This window comes from Aquarana catesbeiana, linkage group LG09, assembly GCF_042186555.1.
Source record: "Aquarana catesbeiana isolate 2022-GZ linkage group LG09, ASM4218655v1, whole genome shotgun sequence".
Classification (NCBI taxonomy): Eukaryota; Metazoa; Chordata; class Amphibia; order Anura; family Ranidae; genus Aquarana; species Aquarana catesbeiana.
Window position 1 is genome coordinate 167,842,394 of NC_133332.1, and position 19,835 is coordinate 167,862,228.

At 44.7% G+C, this 19,835-nt stretch overlaps 1 protein-coding gene across 1 annotated transcript in view; it reads left to right on the top strand.

The window, feature by feature from the left end:
• The first annotated feature begins 7,706 nt into the window (after nt 1-7,706).
• LOC141108120 (insulin receptor substrate 2-A-like) overlaps nt 7,707-19,835 on the top strand; it is a 33,640-nt gene continuing 21,511 nt past the window's right edge. The window contains exon 1 of the mRNA XM_073599379.1: nt 7,707-11,190. Coding sequence (XP_073455480.1) covers nt 8,010-11,190 — 3,181 coding nt within the window. The 5' untranslated portion in view covers nt 7,707-8,009. The remainder of the gene's footprint in view (nt 11,191-19,835) is intronic.

Genomic DNA, 19,835 nt, shown 5'->3' on the forward strand with positions numbered 1-19,835 from the left:
ATATATTGACAATTGCAGTGGTCATACTAATGTGAGGAATTGGGGAAAAATGTGAAAACACTGGATCACTTTTAAAGAACTGTAGCAACTCCAATCTTGTTTTACCTAAACAGAGATGGTTTGAATTTTAACAGAAGAAAATATAAGCACCATGGAAAATTGCAGAGTGAAAAGCTAAGGCCGGGTACACAGGCAATCGATTTCAATAGATTCCCCCATCCACACTAATGCCCCGTACACACGATCAGACATTCCGACAACAAAATCCATGTTTTTTTTCCGACCGATGTTGGCTCAAACTTGTCTTGCATACATACGGTAACACACAAATCTTGTTGGAAATTCCAATCGCCAAGAACGTGGTGACGTACAACACGTACATCGAGCCGAGAAAAATGAAGTTCAATAGCCAGTGCGGCTCTTCTGCTTGATTCCGAGCATGTGTGGAACTTTGTGCGTCGGAATTGTGTACACACGATCGGAATTTATGACAACAGATTTTGTTGTCAGAAAATTTGATATCCAGATCTCAAATTTTGTGTGACGGAAATTCCAATGGAAAATGTCAGATGGAGCCTACACACGGTTGGAATTTCCCATCGAACATTTTCCGTCGGACAATCCGACAGTGTGTACGGGGCAGAACAGCATGAATAGAAGGATCTCCACTGCTGGCTGTTGTATTGAGACAGAGGCAGTGCCCATGGCAGCCTGCCCACCTGAACATCTCAAAGGAAGTGGTCACTGTTCTGACAATCATTTTTCACCTTGCTCAGCAAAAGTTGATTTAAAAAGGGACTGAGCCAACAGGGTCATCTGTTTAGAGATTTTTTGTCTAAATTGTTCAAAACGCAAGTCCTGTAGGACCAACTTATAGAGGAAGTAAACCTCCATCTTTAGGTTTTACCTATAGGTAAGCCTTTTAATATGGCTTATCTAATGGTAGTGTAAATATCTCCTAAACATGCACCATTTAGGAGATATTTAGTGTACATGCAGCCAGTGACATAACTGACACCTGAGCTCTGAAGGAACGGCCGCCCCATGCAGTTTCAGAGCCCTGTGCCGTGACTGGTGGCTCCCGTGTGCATGCAACGTCATTGCGGCTCTGGCCAATCACAGTGCCGGAGTCCGCAGACCAGGAAGGAAGACCGGGTGAAGATGGATGCTGTCTACAGCGATGACATCGCATTGCTGGAAGGCTTTGTTTTGAGGTAAGTTTCACAGAATGTTTTAGTATGAGATGCATACTAGCACATTATGCCCTTGCCTTGCAGGTAAGAAAAGAAAAAGTGCATCAGTCTACAACCGCTTTAAACTAGTAATAAACCCTCAGCATTTTTTAGTTGAACACATTGAATATGATAAAAACAACATTCTCCACAAAACTATCTGTTTACATCTTGAACCCAGCACTTCCCTTTCACAAGTTTCAATCCTGCTGACTCTTGCTCTTTCAGTGCTGCTTCCCTTAATTTCCAGTCTTCACAGGAAAGACTTAAAGTGGATATAAACCCGCTTAATGACATTTGAGCTGGGCACATATATCTGCAGTGTTTTCTTATCTCTCTTCAAAGCACTATGTCCCGTGTCTTTCTGCTGCTCTATTCCTCTGTTATCAGAATGATAACTTCTGACAAGTTCTCTGACACTGGAGATAAAAGCAGCTGAATATTAGTGTCGGGGTGGGTGCTATAAATAGATTAGCAGAGAGCTGGTCTATTCACAGCACAGCTCTGCAAGTATTTTCGTTCTTCAGCCTATGGGGTGTGTGACTTTACTTCAATAATCTGTCACACAGTGTATGTCCAGACTCCCCTCCCCCTGCTGGAACAGAAAGAACAAATTCTAACACAATGTGCATTTTTTAAAGAATATAGTAAGCTGAAGACAGCAGATATACATGTAAAACTTATGTAGGGAGATTTGTTTCATCTCTGTGTATCATCTGAGGCTGTTAACTTCACTGGGTATATGTGAAGATTTACATCCACTTTAACTAGTGGACAGTGCAATCTCCTTTCAGTCTGTTAGCTTGGCAAAGGAAGGGAGGAGGAGAAAGGAGGAGCAGGTAAGTGTGTTGCCATCTTAGTTTCAGAAGCTGTGTGTTTATATTGATGCACACATTGTAGAGAGACATAACCCTAGTCCCTGCATGCAATGGTGGCTCCAAAGAACATTGCAAGAGAAAGGAGCTACCCTGAAACAGGAAACCTGGAGTGAGGTTTGTGGGAACAGCTGACGACTACAGCTCGGATGGCTAGTTCTGGGAGGCTATCATATGACGGCCTCCCGTGATCGCGCCCACTGCGGGGAGCGGGAGGCGTGCTCTGTGATCACAGTGTCTGGAGGACAGATTGAGGTAAAGAGCCAATCAGCAAGCCAATAAAAGCGGTTATCAGCACTTCTTTCCGCGCGCTGACAGCATGAGGATCGGAGAAGAGAGCCGATAACCGGTTTCTCTAAAAGGGTCAGGGCACTGATTATCAGTGCAGTCCAAACAGGGCCCACCAGTGCTGCCAATGTGTGCCCATCAGTTCCCACCAGTGCTGTCAATCAGTGCCTCCTCATCAGTGTCACCTATCAGTGCCCACCAGTACCTCCTCAACAGTGCCCATCAATGCAGCCTATCAGTGCCCATCAATGCCGCCTCATCAGTGCCACCTCATCAGTGCCACCTATCAGTTCCCATCAGTGCACACCAGTGAAGGAGAAAAATGACCTGTTTCCAAAATTTTATAACAAACTATGAAAGCGTATTTTTTCAAAATTTTCGGTCCTTATTTGTTTAGCAAAAAAAAAACCAGTGGTGAATAAATACCACCAAAAGAAAGCTCTAATTGTGTGAAAAAAAATGATAACAATTTTGTTTGGGTACAGTGTTGTATGACTGTGCAATTGTCATTTAAAGTATAACAGCACTAAAAGCTGAAAATTCACCTGGGCAGGAAGGGGGAAAAGTGCCCAGTAGGCAAGTGGTCAAACGGAAACATAGGAATTGATTAAAAGATAAAGAAGCTGAATACTCAGTAAGTGATTAAATAAGCTGCTGAAAATACTTAAAAACGGAGGGTTTATCTTACTCTGAGATGAAACATTACTAGGCTTAAGACTTAGCCCTCATGCACACAGGCTGTTAAAAAAACATTATGAAAACGCCAGTATCTTTGCAGTGATTTTTTTTAACTTTTTTCAGCTTTTTTCAGCGTTTTTGCAATAGCGTTTTTTAGCGTTTTTTAGCGTTTTTTAGCGTTTTTCCGCGTTAGCGTTTTTGAGCGTTTTTTTTTTCAAATTTTTTTTTTTTTCAATGGATCAAAAACGCTAAAAAACGTTGGTGAATGACGTTTTTGAGCGTTTTTGAGCGTTTTTCAGCGTTAGAGCGTTTTTACAGCTGAAAAACGTCTCTCAGAACCCACTGGTCCTGGGTTTTTTTTACAGCTTAAAAACGCCTATGCCACTTGCAGCTCAAAAATGCCTAGGTGGGCATGAAGCCATAGACTAACATAGACAGGCCTTTTTAAGCTGCAAAAAAAGCTCAAAAAAGCAGCTGTAAAAACGTCTGTGTGCATGAGGACTTAAAGTAGTTCTAAAGGCAGAAGTTTTTTAAAAAAAACCTTCCGTGTGCAGGATCAAGCCGCACAAGTGCCCCATACCAAGCGGCTTGCTATGGGGAAACTTGGCAGGGAGAAGGTGCCAGGAGTACCCGCAAGGACCCGAGAAGAGGAGGATCTGGGCTGCTCTGTGTAAAACCACTGCCCAGAGAAGGCAAGTATGACGTTTGTTTTTTTTTTTTCTAATTAGGTTTATAATCACTTTAAGCTGGCTAGTAGAATTTTGTTTGAAATGTTTTGTTTTCAGAACGTTTAATTTTCTAATAGATAATGGGATCAAATTGACTATCGTTTTTAACTATAGGGAAAAAAATTAAAGGAGTAGGATGGAAATGTTTTTCTCGAATAAACAAAATTCTAACAGTGATTGTGGTTTGCATTCGAGAAATATGATTCATTCCAAAATTGAATGTTTAAAAGCAAACAAAATTTTAAATTACTTTTGAAGGCCATTTTTTTTTAAAGTAAATGTATGAGAAGGATTGAAACATTGGACATTACGGCTACATTCATAGGCATGCACAGGTTCCCCCTCCTGCTTGGGCTTCCCCCCTCTTGTTGCCCCCCCGCCCCACAGTACTGCTGGCTTCCCTCCTCTACTCTCCCCCTGGCTGCTGCAGAGGATGTTTAAGGATAGAGAGCAGGGGAAGGGGCTAGTGAATATGTAATTTACCAGTTCCTTCCTTTTCTAAATGAACACAAACAACACACTCATTGTTTCCATTTCATTTAATTGTGTTCACTCATACCTAAAGCATAGTAAACTGTTTTTTACTATGCTTCAGTTTGTAAATGAATAGGAAGCCACTCAGCACAAAACACCCCCCATTCATTCACTGTCCCGTGCATCTGAGGCTGCAGAGAAAGGCATGTGTGTTTGAGCTTTGGGGTGCACACCTATGGCTACAGTCACATGGTGTACAGATTTTATTCATCTTATTACACATGTTTTTTTGTAGCACAAACATCCCTGCGTAATGATCAGTAAATACGTGTATAAAATTGAACTTTTTTCCCCAATACCTGCACACATGTGTGTAATGTCCTCAGGCACAGATCTTTGGATTCTGCGTTACGGATCACTTGTGAGGATGTCTCCAATGAAAAAAATCAAGCTGCATTCAGATCTGTAAATGCATTTATTTATGTCTATGTAAATGAAGCGAGAGATTTGAGAGAGAGATTTTTCTGATGGGGCAGCCAAGCTTTATATAAGGTCTGACTCCATCTACAGGTAACATATCACATCTGGGTGGAATGATCCTTTAACCACCCGTAGGACATCCTCTGGTTTCAGTGGTTATACCAGGATTCCTGCACCTACAGGCATCATCCCAGTATGGATCTTTTCAGCCGGCCATTCCCTGTAAGGTAGAAATGATCCGAGTGGCTAATCAGCTCCTCGATCACTTCTGCGGGTGGCAGAGGCTGGCTTTTCCCAGGCTCTACTATCCCATCGTGGAGCTCGGGAGTGATGCCCCCGGTGGTAAAGGCTGCCCTGATGAGAGAGAGAGGAACTGACATCGTTTCTCTCTCTCTGTAACCCCGGAAATCGGGAGCGACGCATAGTTCATCACTTCTGGTTACACCTCTTTGTTTACCTGGTTGCCAGTGGCCAGGAAAGCAGATGATCAGACCAATCTATGTCTGATCGGCTGAATGGGAGGCAAGAGGAGAGATTTGGGGTCTAATAGACCCCAAAATCTCTCCATAAAGAGGACATATCATGGCCCATGCTGTCACAAGGAATGTTGTTCATCCTTTGTGATAGCAATAAAGTTAATCCCAAAAAAAAAAAGTGTAAAAAAAAAAAACATTTTTGTATAAATAGTAAAAAATAAAAATGTAAGCGCCCCTGTCCCACCGTGCTTACACGCAAATGTGAACACATGTGTTACTCCCGCATGTAAATGAAAAGGTGCTTGCACCACACATGTGAGGTATTGTCATGAACATCAGAGTGAGAGCAATCATTCTAGCACCAGACCCCCTGTGTAACTCTAAACAGGTAACCTGTAAAGGCGTTAAAAGAGTCGCCTATGGAGAATTATAAGGTCTGCCGCCATTTCACGGGCAGAGACAATTTTAAAGCGTGACATGTTGGATATCTTTTTACTCTGCGTAACATCATCTTTCACGTTATACCAAACAATTGGGCTAACTTCAGTGGTTTTTTTTTTTTTTTGCACCTTTATAAATTGTGATTATAAAGTCTCATTTTTAAAAATAAATAAAATAACAAACATGTTATACTTACCTCCTCTATGCAGTTGATTTTGCACAGAGCAGCCCCGTCCGTCTTTGCTGCTCCCGGCCCCTCCCTCCTATGGAGTGCCCCCACAGTCAGCAGCTTCCTATAGGGTCACTGGAGCCGAATCACAGCTCTTTGTGTCCATTCAGACAGGGAGCCCTGACTCATCCATGCCCCCTTTCTCCCCTGATTGGATGACTGACTTTGAATGACAGCCACGGGAGCCAATGGCCCCGCTGCTGTGTCTCAGCCAATCAGGAGTGTCCTGGACAGCTTAAATATTCGTGGACATCGCTGGAGAGAGATGGGACTCAGCAGTGTCGGGACAAGGTCATCTAGAGCCCAGGGCGAAAATGCCAAATTGTGCCCCCCTCCCCCCCAAGATGTATGAGAATTATGTGTCAGCAAAATCCCCCCCCCCTCCCAATACAAATCTGCCTTCTACTTAAATCCCCTAGCAAGAATCTTTGCCCCCTCCCATGCCCAAACAAACAAACCTCCCCAGCTCAAATCCCCTCCCCCGCCACCAAAAAAATCCCCCCCTCTGAGCACAAATCCTCTCCCCCACCTCCCAGCACAAATCTCCCCCAAATTTCCCCTCCTAGCACAAATACCCCCAATCAAAGCCCACCACCACCACCATATCACCTTTTCTAGCACACCTCCCCAAATTTTTCCTCCTAGAACAATTCTTATCCACTGCTGACCCCCAAATTCCCCCTCCCAACACAAATCCCCTCTCCTCAAGCTCCTTGTGGTGCCCCTCACCTCACATGATAGCACAGTGCCCAGGGCAGCCTTCCCTCCTGCCCACCCCTTATCCTGGGGCTCAGGTAGGTATTAGGGGGACTGATACACACAAAAGGTTTTTCATCTTAGTGCATAGAATGCATTACGATAAAAAAAAAACCTTCTGACTTTACAACTCCTTTAATTCATGAAAGTGTTTTTTTCCCCAAAAAATGCGTTTGAAAAAACGCTGCACAAATACCGTGTGACATAAAACATTGCAACACCCACCATTTTATTCTTTAAAAAAATATAATGTTTGGGAGCTCTAAGTAATTTTCTAGCACCATAAAGTAGAGGTAGGAGTGTGAGAAATGGCCGGGATGGGAATGGTTAATAGATGTATATGAATGACGGAGAAGTGACCAGCAGGTACTTGGTTGTGATTGTGGAGATTTGTGATGATGGAGCTCCGGGAACATTGCGGAGGTGATAACCACGATCTCCCTGGGCTAGGACCGGCAGGCACGGCGAGTATAGGACTGTACAGCGTCCTTGTTGTGATTTAGTATTGCCGCAGAATGGGTGACCGCCTGCCGCAGCGTGCACACCGCCTGACGATACTGCGCAGTCCAGCCCGCCGCATCTATTTGGCATATTTTATTTGACGTTTCCTTCCCAGACTGACACCGACTCCCTCCTGCCACCACCGCTACCCACACTGTTGTTTACTTCTCTTCACAACCAGGCGAGAGTCCCCGCCCACTGGGAAAGGTAGGACAGGGAGACTTCTATTGCAGCCAATCGCCGCGTGCCAAACCGTAGCAGCACCCAGACTTGACCAATAAGCGCCCCGGGCCACGCCTATTACTACGGAACACGCCTTATTCAGGCGAGGGCGGGTTCCACCCCCCAAGCAACCAATCGGCTGCCTGTTTACATCCTAAAGCGTGAGTAAAAATGGGCAGGGCCGATAGTGGGAGCGCGGTGGCCACGCCCATTCTGCGGGATGTTTTTGCAAGGAGCGCGCCGCTATTGGCCGAGCGCGCTGTCATTGGGCGGTGAGGCCCGTGCCTCCGTGGTGGGCGGGTATAGTCTAGGTGACGCAGGCGGGCGGGGTCACGTGTTGTTTTCGCCGTGCCGCTCTCCCTGCCCCCACTCTAGTCTGTCTGTGGTGAATGTGTACGGCGAGGAGAGGAGCCGCTGCTGAGCCGTGCACGCCGGGGGGAGACGGAGATTCCCGGCGCCTAGACACAGTGCCATGCGTGTCCTGTGAACTCCCGTCTCTGTGAGGCGCTAGAAGGCGAACGCTGAGTTTCATTCACTGGCAGAGGGAAGGTAGGACGCCGGCGGGTTCCGTGCATAGCCCGGTAAGCGCAGCAGAGAGGCCAGCCCTCGGGGCTCCTCTCCCCTTCTCTATGGCGGGTGTCCTGAGCGGTGAGGAGGACAGAGCCGGCAGGACAACCATGAAGCCCAGTCCTCCGTCCCCCCCTCAGGAGGAGAGCGGCTGTGGGCGTCTGCCTCAGGTACAGGAGGAGAGTGTTGTCACCTGTGAGGAGGACGTGCAGAAGCGGGGCTACCTGAGGAAGCAGAAGCATGGCCACAAGCGTTATTTCGTACTGAGGGCTCACAGTCACCTGGGTCCGGCCCGGCTGGAGTACTATGACAACGAGAAGAAATTCCGGAGTGGTCTGCAGCGACCCGGACCCCCCAAGAGGGTTATCTTCCTGTCCCAGTGCTTCACCGTCAGCCGGCGGGCCGACGCCAAGAACAAGCACCTACTGGCCCTGTACACCAAGGATGAGTACTTCGCCATGGTGGCCGACAGCGAGCAGGAGCAGGACTCCTGGTACCAGGCCCTCAGCCAGCTCATCAACGAGAACAAGAAGTCCTGCCTGGCCGAGGACGACGAGCTGGAGGAGGAGAGCTACGGTGGCTTCCGGGCCGGCAACGTTTTCAAGGAGGTCTGGCAGGTCAATGTCAAACCGCGAGGCCTGGGCCAGAGCAAGAACCTGTCCGGGGTCTACCGCCTCTGCCTGTCCAACAAGGCGGTGCACTTGGTCAAGCTCAACTCGGACGTGGCCTGCGTCCACCTGCTGCTCATGAACATCCGCCGCTGCGGCCACTCGGAGAACTATTTCTTCATCGAGGTGGGCCGCTCCTCGTCCACCGGGGCCGGCGAGCTGTGGATGCAGGTGGACGACTGTGTGGTGGCCCAGAACATGCACGAGACTTTCCTGGAAACCATGAAAGCCCTGAAGGCATACTCCGAGTTCAGGCCGAGGAGCAAGAGCCAGTCCTCTGGCACCAACCCCATCTCCTTCATCACCACCAGACGGTACTTGGGCAACCTGCCACCCAGCCAGACCGGCCTGCAGAGAAGGTCAAGGACTGAAAGCATCGCTGGTACTCCTCCAACGTCCAAGAGCAACTCTTACCGCTTTAGGACCTCCAGCGAGGGCGAAGGTACCATGACCAGGCCGTTCAGGTCAGTGACTGGCAGCCTGATCCACTTAAATACAGCACGGATAAATCTGAATAAGCAAGAAGGTACTGGGAGATATGTTAGGGCACCTTTTAATTCTGGCTACCACTCCAGATCTGCCTCCCTACCAGTTTCCCATTTTCCGTCAGCTACAAGCCCAATAAACGTGTGTTCGAGTAGTGGCCCTGGGTCTGTATCTGATTCCTTGACAAGACCCTCCAGTTCTTCTGTGTGTGGCTCCCCTAGTGATGGTGGCTTTATTTCATCCGATGAGTATGGCTCAAGTCCTGGAGACCTCAGGTACTTTCGCGTGAGGAGTAATACTCCAGATTCGTTAGGTAACACACCACCCATACAAGAAGAAAACACCCTCAGCGATTACATGTCAATGAACACGAAAAGCCACCCAGTTGGTCAGGATGATTACATGGAAGCCGAAAAAAGTTTTAGAAAAAGAACATATTCCCTGACTAAGCCTACCCATGTCACCTTACAACAAAAGTCCCATGCTGCTGTTTCTTTTGATGAAAACTCTGAAGAGAAACAGTTTGCCTACTCTGAATCACCAAAGTTAAAAGACAGCAATCACCCCGAGGATTATAGTAATGGCCTCATTGATTCTATTTGTAACCAAAGTGGGAGTAAAGCCGAGGATGATGGCTACATGCCAATGATGCCTTCAGTTTCATACAATGACTATTTGCCAATGGCACCCAAAAGTGTTTCTGTACCAAAAGAAATCATTTCCAGGTGCCCATCTCAGGTGGATTCAAAAGGGTATATGATGATGTTTCCAGCTGCCAGTTCACCTGTCAGAAATACATTAACAGGAAATGCCTGTAAAGGCAGCCAAGAGAAAGTCACCAATGGTGAGTACATGGACATGTCCTATGGAAGCACCTCAAAACAGACTATTGACTCTAATTTAAATAACTCCAGAGGGTTCAGTTCTTATTTTTCTTTACCCAGAAGCTTTAAAAGTTCTTCAAAACATTGCAATGATCATAATGAGTATGTTCCTATGTCTTCTCCGGGAACATTACTGCAAATGGGTGAGGAAAATGTAAGTGAGGTGTGTAAGAATGGGGTTGCAAACGGGATGTCAAAGAATGATTTGAAATCTTCCAGTGACATATTAAATCATCAAGTTAGGGCAACAAGGCCAACTAAACTTACTCTTGCTATGAGAGGGAGCAATACAATACCAAGAATGTTTGACCATTCTACTTCAGCTGAGCCAACCAGCCCTGGTGAATATATAAATATTGACTTCAGTGATAAAGCAAGTAGTACTCCCTATTCTCTGTCTGCAGAAGGCTCACCATCTTCTTTGGGCTCAAGTTCTGATCACAGACAGTCCCCCTTGTCTGATTACATGAGTGTAGACATTGATGTACAATCTCCGAAAGCCACAGCTGAATTTTCTAACTCTCTAACAGACATTTCTGCCTATGCACGTCCTGGTATTTCCAGAGTTCAGCCCAGTGCAGAATATGCCAAGCTCCCATGCGGTACAGCTTGTGTCACTACTACAAATAATAGGAATGATGATTACACCACAATGACATTTAGTATGGCAATGACTCCCTCAAGACCTTTTCCTGATGAAACTGAAAATGGTACTAAGTTAGAAAGCCCATCATCTATTGTAAATCGGCTGTGTATTGGGGATATGTCATCCTTTAAAAGTGGCTTCCCCCCTGTCCTCAACCCTAATACAGAACCTGCAGCTGGTCCTAAAGTTATCCGCGTTGATCCACAGGGAAGACGGAGGCACAGCTCTGAAACTTTCTCCTCTGCCAGCACAGTGACGACAACTTCTTCTTGCTTTACTGAAAGTGGCAAAAGGCATAGTTCTGCCTCTTTTGACAACGTTTGGCTGAAGCCCGATGAAAACAGTTGTGATCAAGAGAAAAAAATGTCTAGAAACTGCTCTACAGGTTTTCAGCATGGTCTGAACTACATAGCTCTGAGTATGCATGATAGTGTATGCGAGCCCGCCTCCCCAGTTTGCAGTCAGCACCAGAATGGAAGCAGAAATTTGGAAACAGGAGCTTATGTCAGCATTGACTTCTCCAGGCCTGACTGCCTGAAGTGTTCTGCCTTCAGAAAAGGTTTGTAAATGCTAATCTTGCCCCCAGAATATTTCAGTACAAGTTGTTGATTGTTTTGGCACAACAGATCCATGTTTAGCATGCTGTATCTGATCCGCTGCTGTCCTATTTGAACAAAGTAAACTAATGGCTTAGCTTTATCACCAACTTCATGCTGGTTATAGCAACTTCTGCTACTGGTGAGGTGGCATGCCTATCCTTCCTGTATGTTAGCTTTTTGTGCAACAAACCAGATAGTACAGCTGGTGTGTGGGCATATTGTTTAGATTTGACCATATAACTTGCTGTAAAGTAACAAGTTGGGCAAATTACAAGGCTGACATTGCAATTAACGCAGCTGGATTAGATTTGTTTTGTAACTTGCCTGTTTTTTTTGTTTAAGCTTTTTGTGAAGGCCACCTCTGGTGTGTGTTTGCTTTTCTTTAGGCAGCTTTAAAATGCTGTGACCATATCTGCTGCTTAAGCCCCGGACCATTTGGCTGGCCAAAGGCCAGAGCACTTTTTGCGATTCGGCACTGCGTCGCTTTAACTGACAATTGTGCGACGTGGCTCCTAAACAAAATTGACGTCCTTTCTTTCCCACAAATAGCTTTCTTTTGGTGGTGTTTGATCACCTCTGTGGTTTTTATTTTTTGTCCTGTAAGCAAAAAAATAGTGACAATTTTGAAAAAAAATGCATTTTTTTTCCCTATAATAAATATATAAAAAATATTTTTCCTTAGTTTAGGCCGATTACGTATTCTACATATTTTTGGGTAAAAAAATCGCAATAAGCGTTTGGTTTGCGCAAAAGTAATAGTGTCTACAAAATGGGGGATAGTTTTATGGCATTTTTATTTTATTTTTTGTATTAGTAATGGCGGCGATCAGCGATTTTTATTTATTTATTTTTTCGTGACTGCGACATGGCGGACAGATCAGACACTTTTGGCGATTTATTTTGGGACCATTCACATTTATACAGCGATCAGTGCGATTAAAAATGCATTAATTACTGTGTAAATGTGACTGGCAGTGAAGGGGTTAACCACTAGGGAGGCAGTGAAGGTGTTAAGTGTGTCCTAGGGAGTGATTCTAACTGTGGGGGGGGAGGGGCTATGTGTGACACGACATTGATCACCACTCCCGATTACAGGGAGCTGTGATCATTGTCACTAGGCAGAATGGGGAAATGCTTGTTTACATCAGCATTTCCCCATTCTTCCTCTCTGTGAGGCGATCGCGGGTATCCCCACGGACATCGAGTCCGTGGGACCCGCGATCACACTCGCGGAGCCCGCAAACCGCTTCTTAAACGGCAACGTACAGGTACGTTAATATGCCTGTACGTGCTCTTCTGCTGACGTATATCGGCGTGAGCCGGTCGGCAAGCGGTTAAGCATGTTTGGTTATGAATGCACACATGACTAAATTCTTGATTAGGCACCACATTTGCCTTGTTTATCTTATAATATTTCATAATTTAGGACTGCAGATTAGTTAAAATCCCCCACATATATTTTTGAGAAAGCAACGAGCATGGAGAATAAAATGTTGGTAGTTGTCAGTTTTTCATGTCAAATAATATTGGTGAAAAGTACACTAAAGTTAATTTTACTGCATGCAAACAAGACATTTACCCATTTTCTAGTAAAATATAAAAGATGTGGTTACGTCAAGCAAATTCATATTAACCCCTTACCTCCCAGCCTATGGTACACTGACAGCTGGGCGAGAGCACTGTTGTTTTGTTAGACATCATATAATGTCCTCCCAGAACGCACCCCTCGCGGGGCAACGCAGCTGTGCGATCTGTCCGTGAACACAGCCGATGATTAATCACTGTACCGGCCCGCTGCCAGTACCATGTGATCACTGTGACCAATCGCAGCAGATCACAGGACAATTCTAAACAATGGATGGCTTTATTTCATGCCAGCCATTGTATACTTTTCTGTTGCTAACTGAGAATTGGTCACAGTGATCACATGGTACAGACAGGGCCAATCACAACCCACCTGTACCATGTGATTAGCTTTGGCCACTCATAGCTAATCGCAACAAAAGACACGGAAAAAAACAGTTTCAGTAAAAATGGTTGCTTATACCAAATGTTTCGCAACTCCAGTCCTTAGTACCCCCAACAGGTCATGTTTTCAGACTTTTCATTTTGCACAGGTGATTTGATCAGTTTCACTGCCTTTGTAATCACCACAGCTGTTTCATCTGAGGGAAATCCTGAAAACATGACCTGTTGGGGGTACTTGAGGACTGGAGTTGAGAAATATTGGCTTATGTCAATTAAATTCATTGGTATAAGGAATCGTAGTGTGTGTAAAAAAAAAAAAAAAAAAAAAAAAAAAATAATCCTGATCACTTCCCCAGAGTAGTAGTGTTATTGCCACACTAGTTATATAACGCTGTACTGGTGACAATATGCAAAAAAAAACTATTTAATATTGTGATTTATCTTTTATTTTGTCTTCATTTTCCAAATGACTTAAAAAAACCTCTCCATGCCGTCTACTAAATACCTTGGACTGTACTTTCCAAAACAGGGGTCATTTGGGGGTATTTGTACTGTCCTGGCATTTTCAGGCATCAAGAAATGATAGGCCGTCAGTAAATCAGTGTATATATATATATATATATAGTAGAACCTCAGATTGCGGTCAATGAGCGTTTCTCAATATGAGCACTGTAGTTTTACAAATCGTATTGTTGTCTCGCAAAACAAGCACGATTCAGGCCAAACCGGTGTGCAGCACTGCTTTTGGCCTGAGGTGGGGGGGCGCCAGAGCCAAACGTCGCCGATCGGCGCTGTTCGTAAATGCACGGAAAGGCCTGAGGATAGCACGGCTGACCTTGGCAAATCTCGGGTAGGAAGTTTTTCTGAGGTCAGCCAAAGTGTCCTCGTGCCTTTTTGCCCGTTTCCGAGGCTCTCCGGCACCCCGCCTCTGGCCGCATGCGGTATTGCATCCCGTTGAAGTCAATGCGGAATGAATTACTTTAGTTTCCATTGACTTCAATGGGAAAACTCGCTTTGATATATGAGTACTTTGGATTACGAGCATACTCCCTCCTGGAACGGATTATGCTCGTAATCTGAGGTTCCTGTGTGTGTGTGTGTGTGTATGTATGTGTGTGTGTATGTGTGTAATCTATCTCTTTCCTACAGACTAAATTGGTTGGATTAGATAGACTTGTGCCTTTTTTCATCCAGACTAACTATGTATAATATACAGTGTTTTGGGTTATTTTCACCAAAGAAATGTAGCCTAAATTTACGCAGAAAGATTTATTTGCAAAATGTTATAAAAAAAACGAAGACGTGTGTGTGTGTGTGTGTGTGTGTGTGTGTGTGTGTGTGTGTGTGTGTGTTTTTTTTTTTTTTTTTTTTTTTTTTCAAAATTTTTGGTCTTTTAAGCTAAATGAAGAAAAAAAAATCCAGTGGTGATTAAATACCTTCAAAAGAAAGCTCTATTTGTGTGTATTATAAAAAAAAATTGTCCATAGGGGACATGGTTTTCTGACAACGCCACTCGGCGCTGTTAATGCATTGATCAGTGGCTGCAGCTGCTGATCGATGGAAATTTTTTTTTTCAACGTGTCCCACACTCCCGGCTGGAGCTATGTGTCCAAAAACATAGCTGGCAAGCTGTGACTCTTGCTCCCTCCTCCCAGACATCTAAAGGGCCTAATCACTCCCATTACCTCACTATCTCTTCTACAAACCAGTATGGGGAGCAGCACAGATGGTAGAGCACCCAATGGCGGTGACCATGGACATTAGGTGAGTGTTTTGGGGGGGAGGGGGTAAATGTTTTGGGACATTTCATCTTAGTGTTATAAATGCGTAGGCTTTTTGGTACTACTTTTAAAGAGGAGTTCCGCCTGGGGAAGAAAAATTAAAAGTCAGCAGATACAAATACTGTAGCTGCTGACTTCAATATTGGGACACTTACCTGTCCAGGGAGCCTGCGATGTCGACGCCCCAGCAAATTTTTTTTTTTTTAAATAGACTCCCGGGTGCTGCCATTCCTTGTAAAGGGAAATCGTACTGCGAAGCACGCTGTGCTTTCTAATTGGCCCAGGGGAAGGAGGAAGGGGTCGAACTTCCGAAGGACAGCGCCGCCCCCCCCCCCCTTTCAAAAGGTGCCAAATGTGGCACTGGAGGGGGGAGGAAGCAGATCAGTGGAAGTTACACTTTTGAGTGGAACTCCGCTTAAACCCTTTTTCTTTCAGTCTGAGATTTTATCCGGAATGGCAGTTGCTTATCAAGCCCCTGACCAAACACACTGCACACTCAGAAAATGGGAGACGGTGTGTAAGCTCAGACAGTGAAGGACTTCATGTGACCTCTGTCATTCTGTTTATGAAGCTGAACCCAGGCAAACAGCTAAATCAACTAAATCTATGTTTGGAAAACTTATATGTGGAAAGGATTGCCATTTCTGCTCATACTCTCAAAATGTATCCAGGCCTGCCATACAGCACAGCAATGTGGCTGACTAAAATTCTCTCTCTCTCTCTCTCTCTCTCTCTCTCTCTCTCTCTCTCTCTCTCTCTCTCTCTCTCTCTCTCTCTCTCTCTCTCTCTCTCTCTCTCTCTGTCTGTCTGAATCATAAAGCAGAACTCCTCCTCTAAAAATACTAATGAATAGACTATTAAAAGATAAAATAAGTCTTTTGTATAGTATTAGGTTGCAAGGCCAGTTCACAAGGGAATTCTCGCAATCCCTAAGGTTCTGGTTTTGACAGTCTATTTATTTGAGCTGCAAAACGTGCAAGAACTGCTTTTGCAGTTTGTACCACATCAAACCGCACACTACTGCAGTACCATGTGGTCAGTGTCTGCAAACATGCAGCATTTGAGATGCATGTGGGGTGCCAGTAACAATTAATTGGCACCTGCGTGTCTTGTGAGGGTAGTGAATACCTACGGAACACACCCTTTCTGCATTGTGTTCAGGTGTGAATGGACCCTCAATCCAGAGATCTCCTATGCAGTGCTATTTTATACTTTTTCTGCAGCTAGATCAGCCTGATTGCCAGCATCACGTTTACAAAATCATACAATAAAGCTGTATTTAACTCCCACCTTTCTCCCCCCCCCCCCCCCTTTTATTTTACCTATTTTTCCTGTCTTATGGTGTCTGCATTCTATGTCAACAGACGTCTCCGCGCTCACCCGCCGACATCCAATCCAGTCCGCTAAAAACATAGATGGGGATACCTTCGCCATCTCTCGATTGGATGGAAACGGACATGCCCCATAGAGAACAGCAGGCTGTGCAGCGCAGACATGTACCTGTCATCCACCTGCTTGGACAGATTCTGCCTTGTGTGAAAAGGGCCTTAGACTAGCAGATTTAGATGGACTTGACCAATGCAGTTATTTTTTTTTTTTTGTTTAGTTTTTTTTTTTGTTTAGTTTTTTTTTTTGTTTTGTTTTTTCTTCCCTTTTTGGGATAAAGGTTTACATAAACGAAAAAAAGCTGACCAGTGTATGCACCCCTGTGTTAAGTGGATTGTCTCAACCCTCTAAGTGCTACTTTGGACAGCTTGGTCTGTTACTGCCGGTTCACACAGGGGCAACTTGACTTGCAGGCCGACTCACAGAGGCGACCTGCCACACGACTTCAGCTGCGACTTGCAAAACGACTTCCGTATAGAAGTCAATGCAAGTCGCCTGGAGTCGCCCCAAAAATAGTACAGGAACCTTTTTCTAAGTCGGAGCGACTTGCGTCGCTCCTATTAGAACGGTTCCGTAGTACAGAACAGGACACGACTTGTCAGGTGGCTAAGTGAACTGGGGCTCAGAGGAAGTTGAAAAATGACACTGGTCGGATCACCAGGTGTAAATTGAAGGAAAAGAGCCTTAAACACAAATGCAGCATAGGTAAGCTGCAATTTAATAGATCTTGTTTTGGGGTTTAATATGTTCTCATTTTCCTTGAGTAAGTGATGCTTTTGACCAGGGATATGCAATTAGTGGACCACCAGCTGTTGCAAAACTACAATTTCCATGAGGCATAGCAAGACTCTGACAGCCACAAGCATGACACCCAGAGGCATTATGGGACTTGTAGTTTTGCAACAGCTGGAGGTCCGCTAATTGCATATCCCTGCTTTAGACCTTTCTTTTTTATTTTTTTATTTTTTTTCCAGTTTCTCTTTGCTTTCTGTAGGGAAAAAAAATCCTGTTTTAGCAAGTTCAGTAGCTCAAGTTGAAAATTTACAGATCAAAGTGAATTAGTTGAAGTAGGGAATCATCCCTCTCACTCTTGTTCCTTCACTGCAACTTGTAAAAAGGCTGATTGCAGTGGAACACAAACCCTTTGTCTACTGGCTAATCGCTTAACTTCTTTTTTTTTTTTTTTTTTTTAACAAAGGAATGGAAAAAGCCCAGCAAGCATGTACATTTGTGAAAGCTAGAGCAAGAAAATATTAATGACCCTTTCACACATGGCAGTACGTACACCTTACATGTGTTAGTGCTTTGTGGTGTCGTTCATTTAACGGTGTGTGTATTGTGTTGGAGTGATGCCTGGGGCCTATAACAAGTGTTCCTCCCCTTGGAAGCTTTCAGATTTTAAGGGTCATGCACACCTCAGCTGCTGCGTAACTTTGGAGATAGAGGGTATTTTGTAATGCATTCCTATCTGGGTATGAACGTGTAAAGGCAAATGTGCATATTTTTTTGGGTGCCGCAAATACAGGTATATTTTGAGCTGTACGGCCATATGCCTGCAGATTCGTCAGTAGGTCTGGGCCTTTGTCGTGTAACACAATGAATATAATTTCATGCTGTGACCTTTTTTTATTTGGATCAACAGAAATCTACTTTTTTAATATAGTTTAACCACTTGCCTATGGGGCACTTTCACCCCCTTCCTGCCCCAGCCCATTTTCAGCTTTTAGCGCTGTCACTTTTTAAATGACAATTGCGCGGTCATGCTACCCTGTACCCAGATAAAATTTTTATCATTTTGTTCCCACAAACAGAGCTTTCTTTTGGTGGTATTTGATCACCTCCTGCGTGGTTTGTTTAGCAAAAAAAGACACAAAATTTTGTAAATAAGTACGTTTTCTTCTCCACTGACGGGCACTGATGAGGCTGCACTGATAGGTGGCGCTGGCAGGCATTACTGATGGGCACTGATTGGCATCTGGGCACTGACTGTCATCCCTGGTGGTCCAGGGTGGCATTCCTGGTGGCATCCTTAGTGGTCCAGTGTGGGCATCCTGGGGGAGGGGGTTGAGGCTGCGCTGATCAATCAGCGAAGACCCCAACCCATGTCAGGAGACCTGCCGATCGGCTCTCCTCTACTCGCATCTGTCAGATGCGATTGAGGAAAAGATGATACACTGTTTCCGGTTTACACTGTGATCAGTCGTGATTGGACACGGCTGATCACATGGTAAAGAGCCTCCGTCGGAGGCTCTTTACCGAGATCGTTGTTGTGGTGTGTCTGACATCATATGACTTCAGGATAACTGAACCGCCGTCATTCTGCTATAGGCCGGACAGGAAGTGGTTAAAGAGCCATGGCCTCAAGTCTTTACAGAGATCAGGGTTGCACTGTGTCCTAGCAACACAGCGCAGCCGCTCTGGGATGACGTCATCCCAGAACCAGAGCCGCACCTGCTCCTCTGTCATTTGACGGTGGGCGGGCGGCAAGCAGTTAAACAGACCCCTACAAAACCTTTTTAACCACTTCCATACCGGGCCAATTCTGGCACTCCTCTCCTACATGTAAATGGTGGTCGGTGCAACTGTGTGTGTGTCACACAATATTTTTGTGTAGGAATTTTTCAAATGCGTTTCATAAATGGGGGGGGGGGGGGGGGGACACTGAAGTTGGCCCACAATTTGTTTTTAATTTTTTTGTATAATGTTGTTGCGCCGAGTAAATAGATGCCTAACATGTCACACTTTAAAATTGCACACACTTGTGGAATGGCGCCAAATTTCGGTACTTCAAAATCTCCATAGGCAATGCGTTTTTTTTTTTTTTTTTTTTTTTTTTTTTTTTTTTTTTTTTACAGGTTACCTGTTTAGAGTTAGAGGGGGTCCTGGGGAAAAAATTGTTGCGCTCACTCTAACATTTGCGGCGATACATCACGTGTGGTTTGAATGCCGTTTACAAATGCGGGCCCGACATACATATGCGCTTGCTATTTGTTTTTGTTTTTTATTTTTACACTTTCTGTTTTTTATTTATTTATTTTTTGTCACTTTTATTCCTATTACAAGGAATGTAAGGCATGACAGGTCCTCTTTATGGAGAGATGTGAGGTCAATAAGACCCCACATCTCTCCTCTAGGTTGGAAAACCTGAGATTAAAAAAAATCTCTGTTTTCCAGCCGAATACACATCAGTGTTTACAACTACCTGTAAAAACAATCAAGCGGCTGAACAGGAAATCGCTGGCTGTAAAAGATATCTGAATGATGCCTGTAGCTGCACCAATCATTTAGATATCCCTACTCAGTCTGCGACGTCATATGACGTACTGTGGTATGGAAGTGGTTAAATTTAATACAATGAGGGTAAAAAAAGACAATATAACTGACTGACTGCATAAGTATACACTCTTTTAAGTCATTTTATGTACCTTTTTTAAGTGGTTGTAAACCTTAGACATGAAATAAGGACAAAG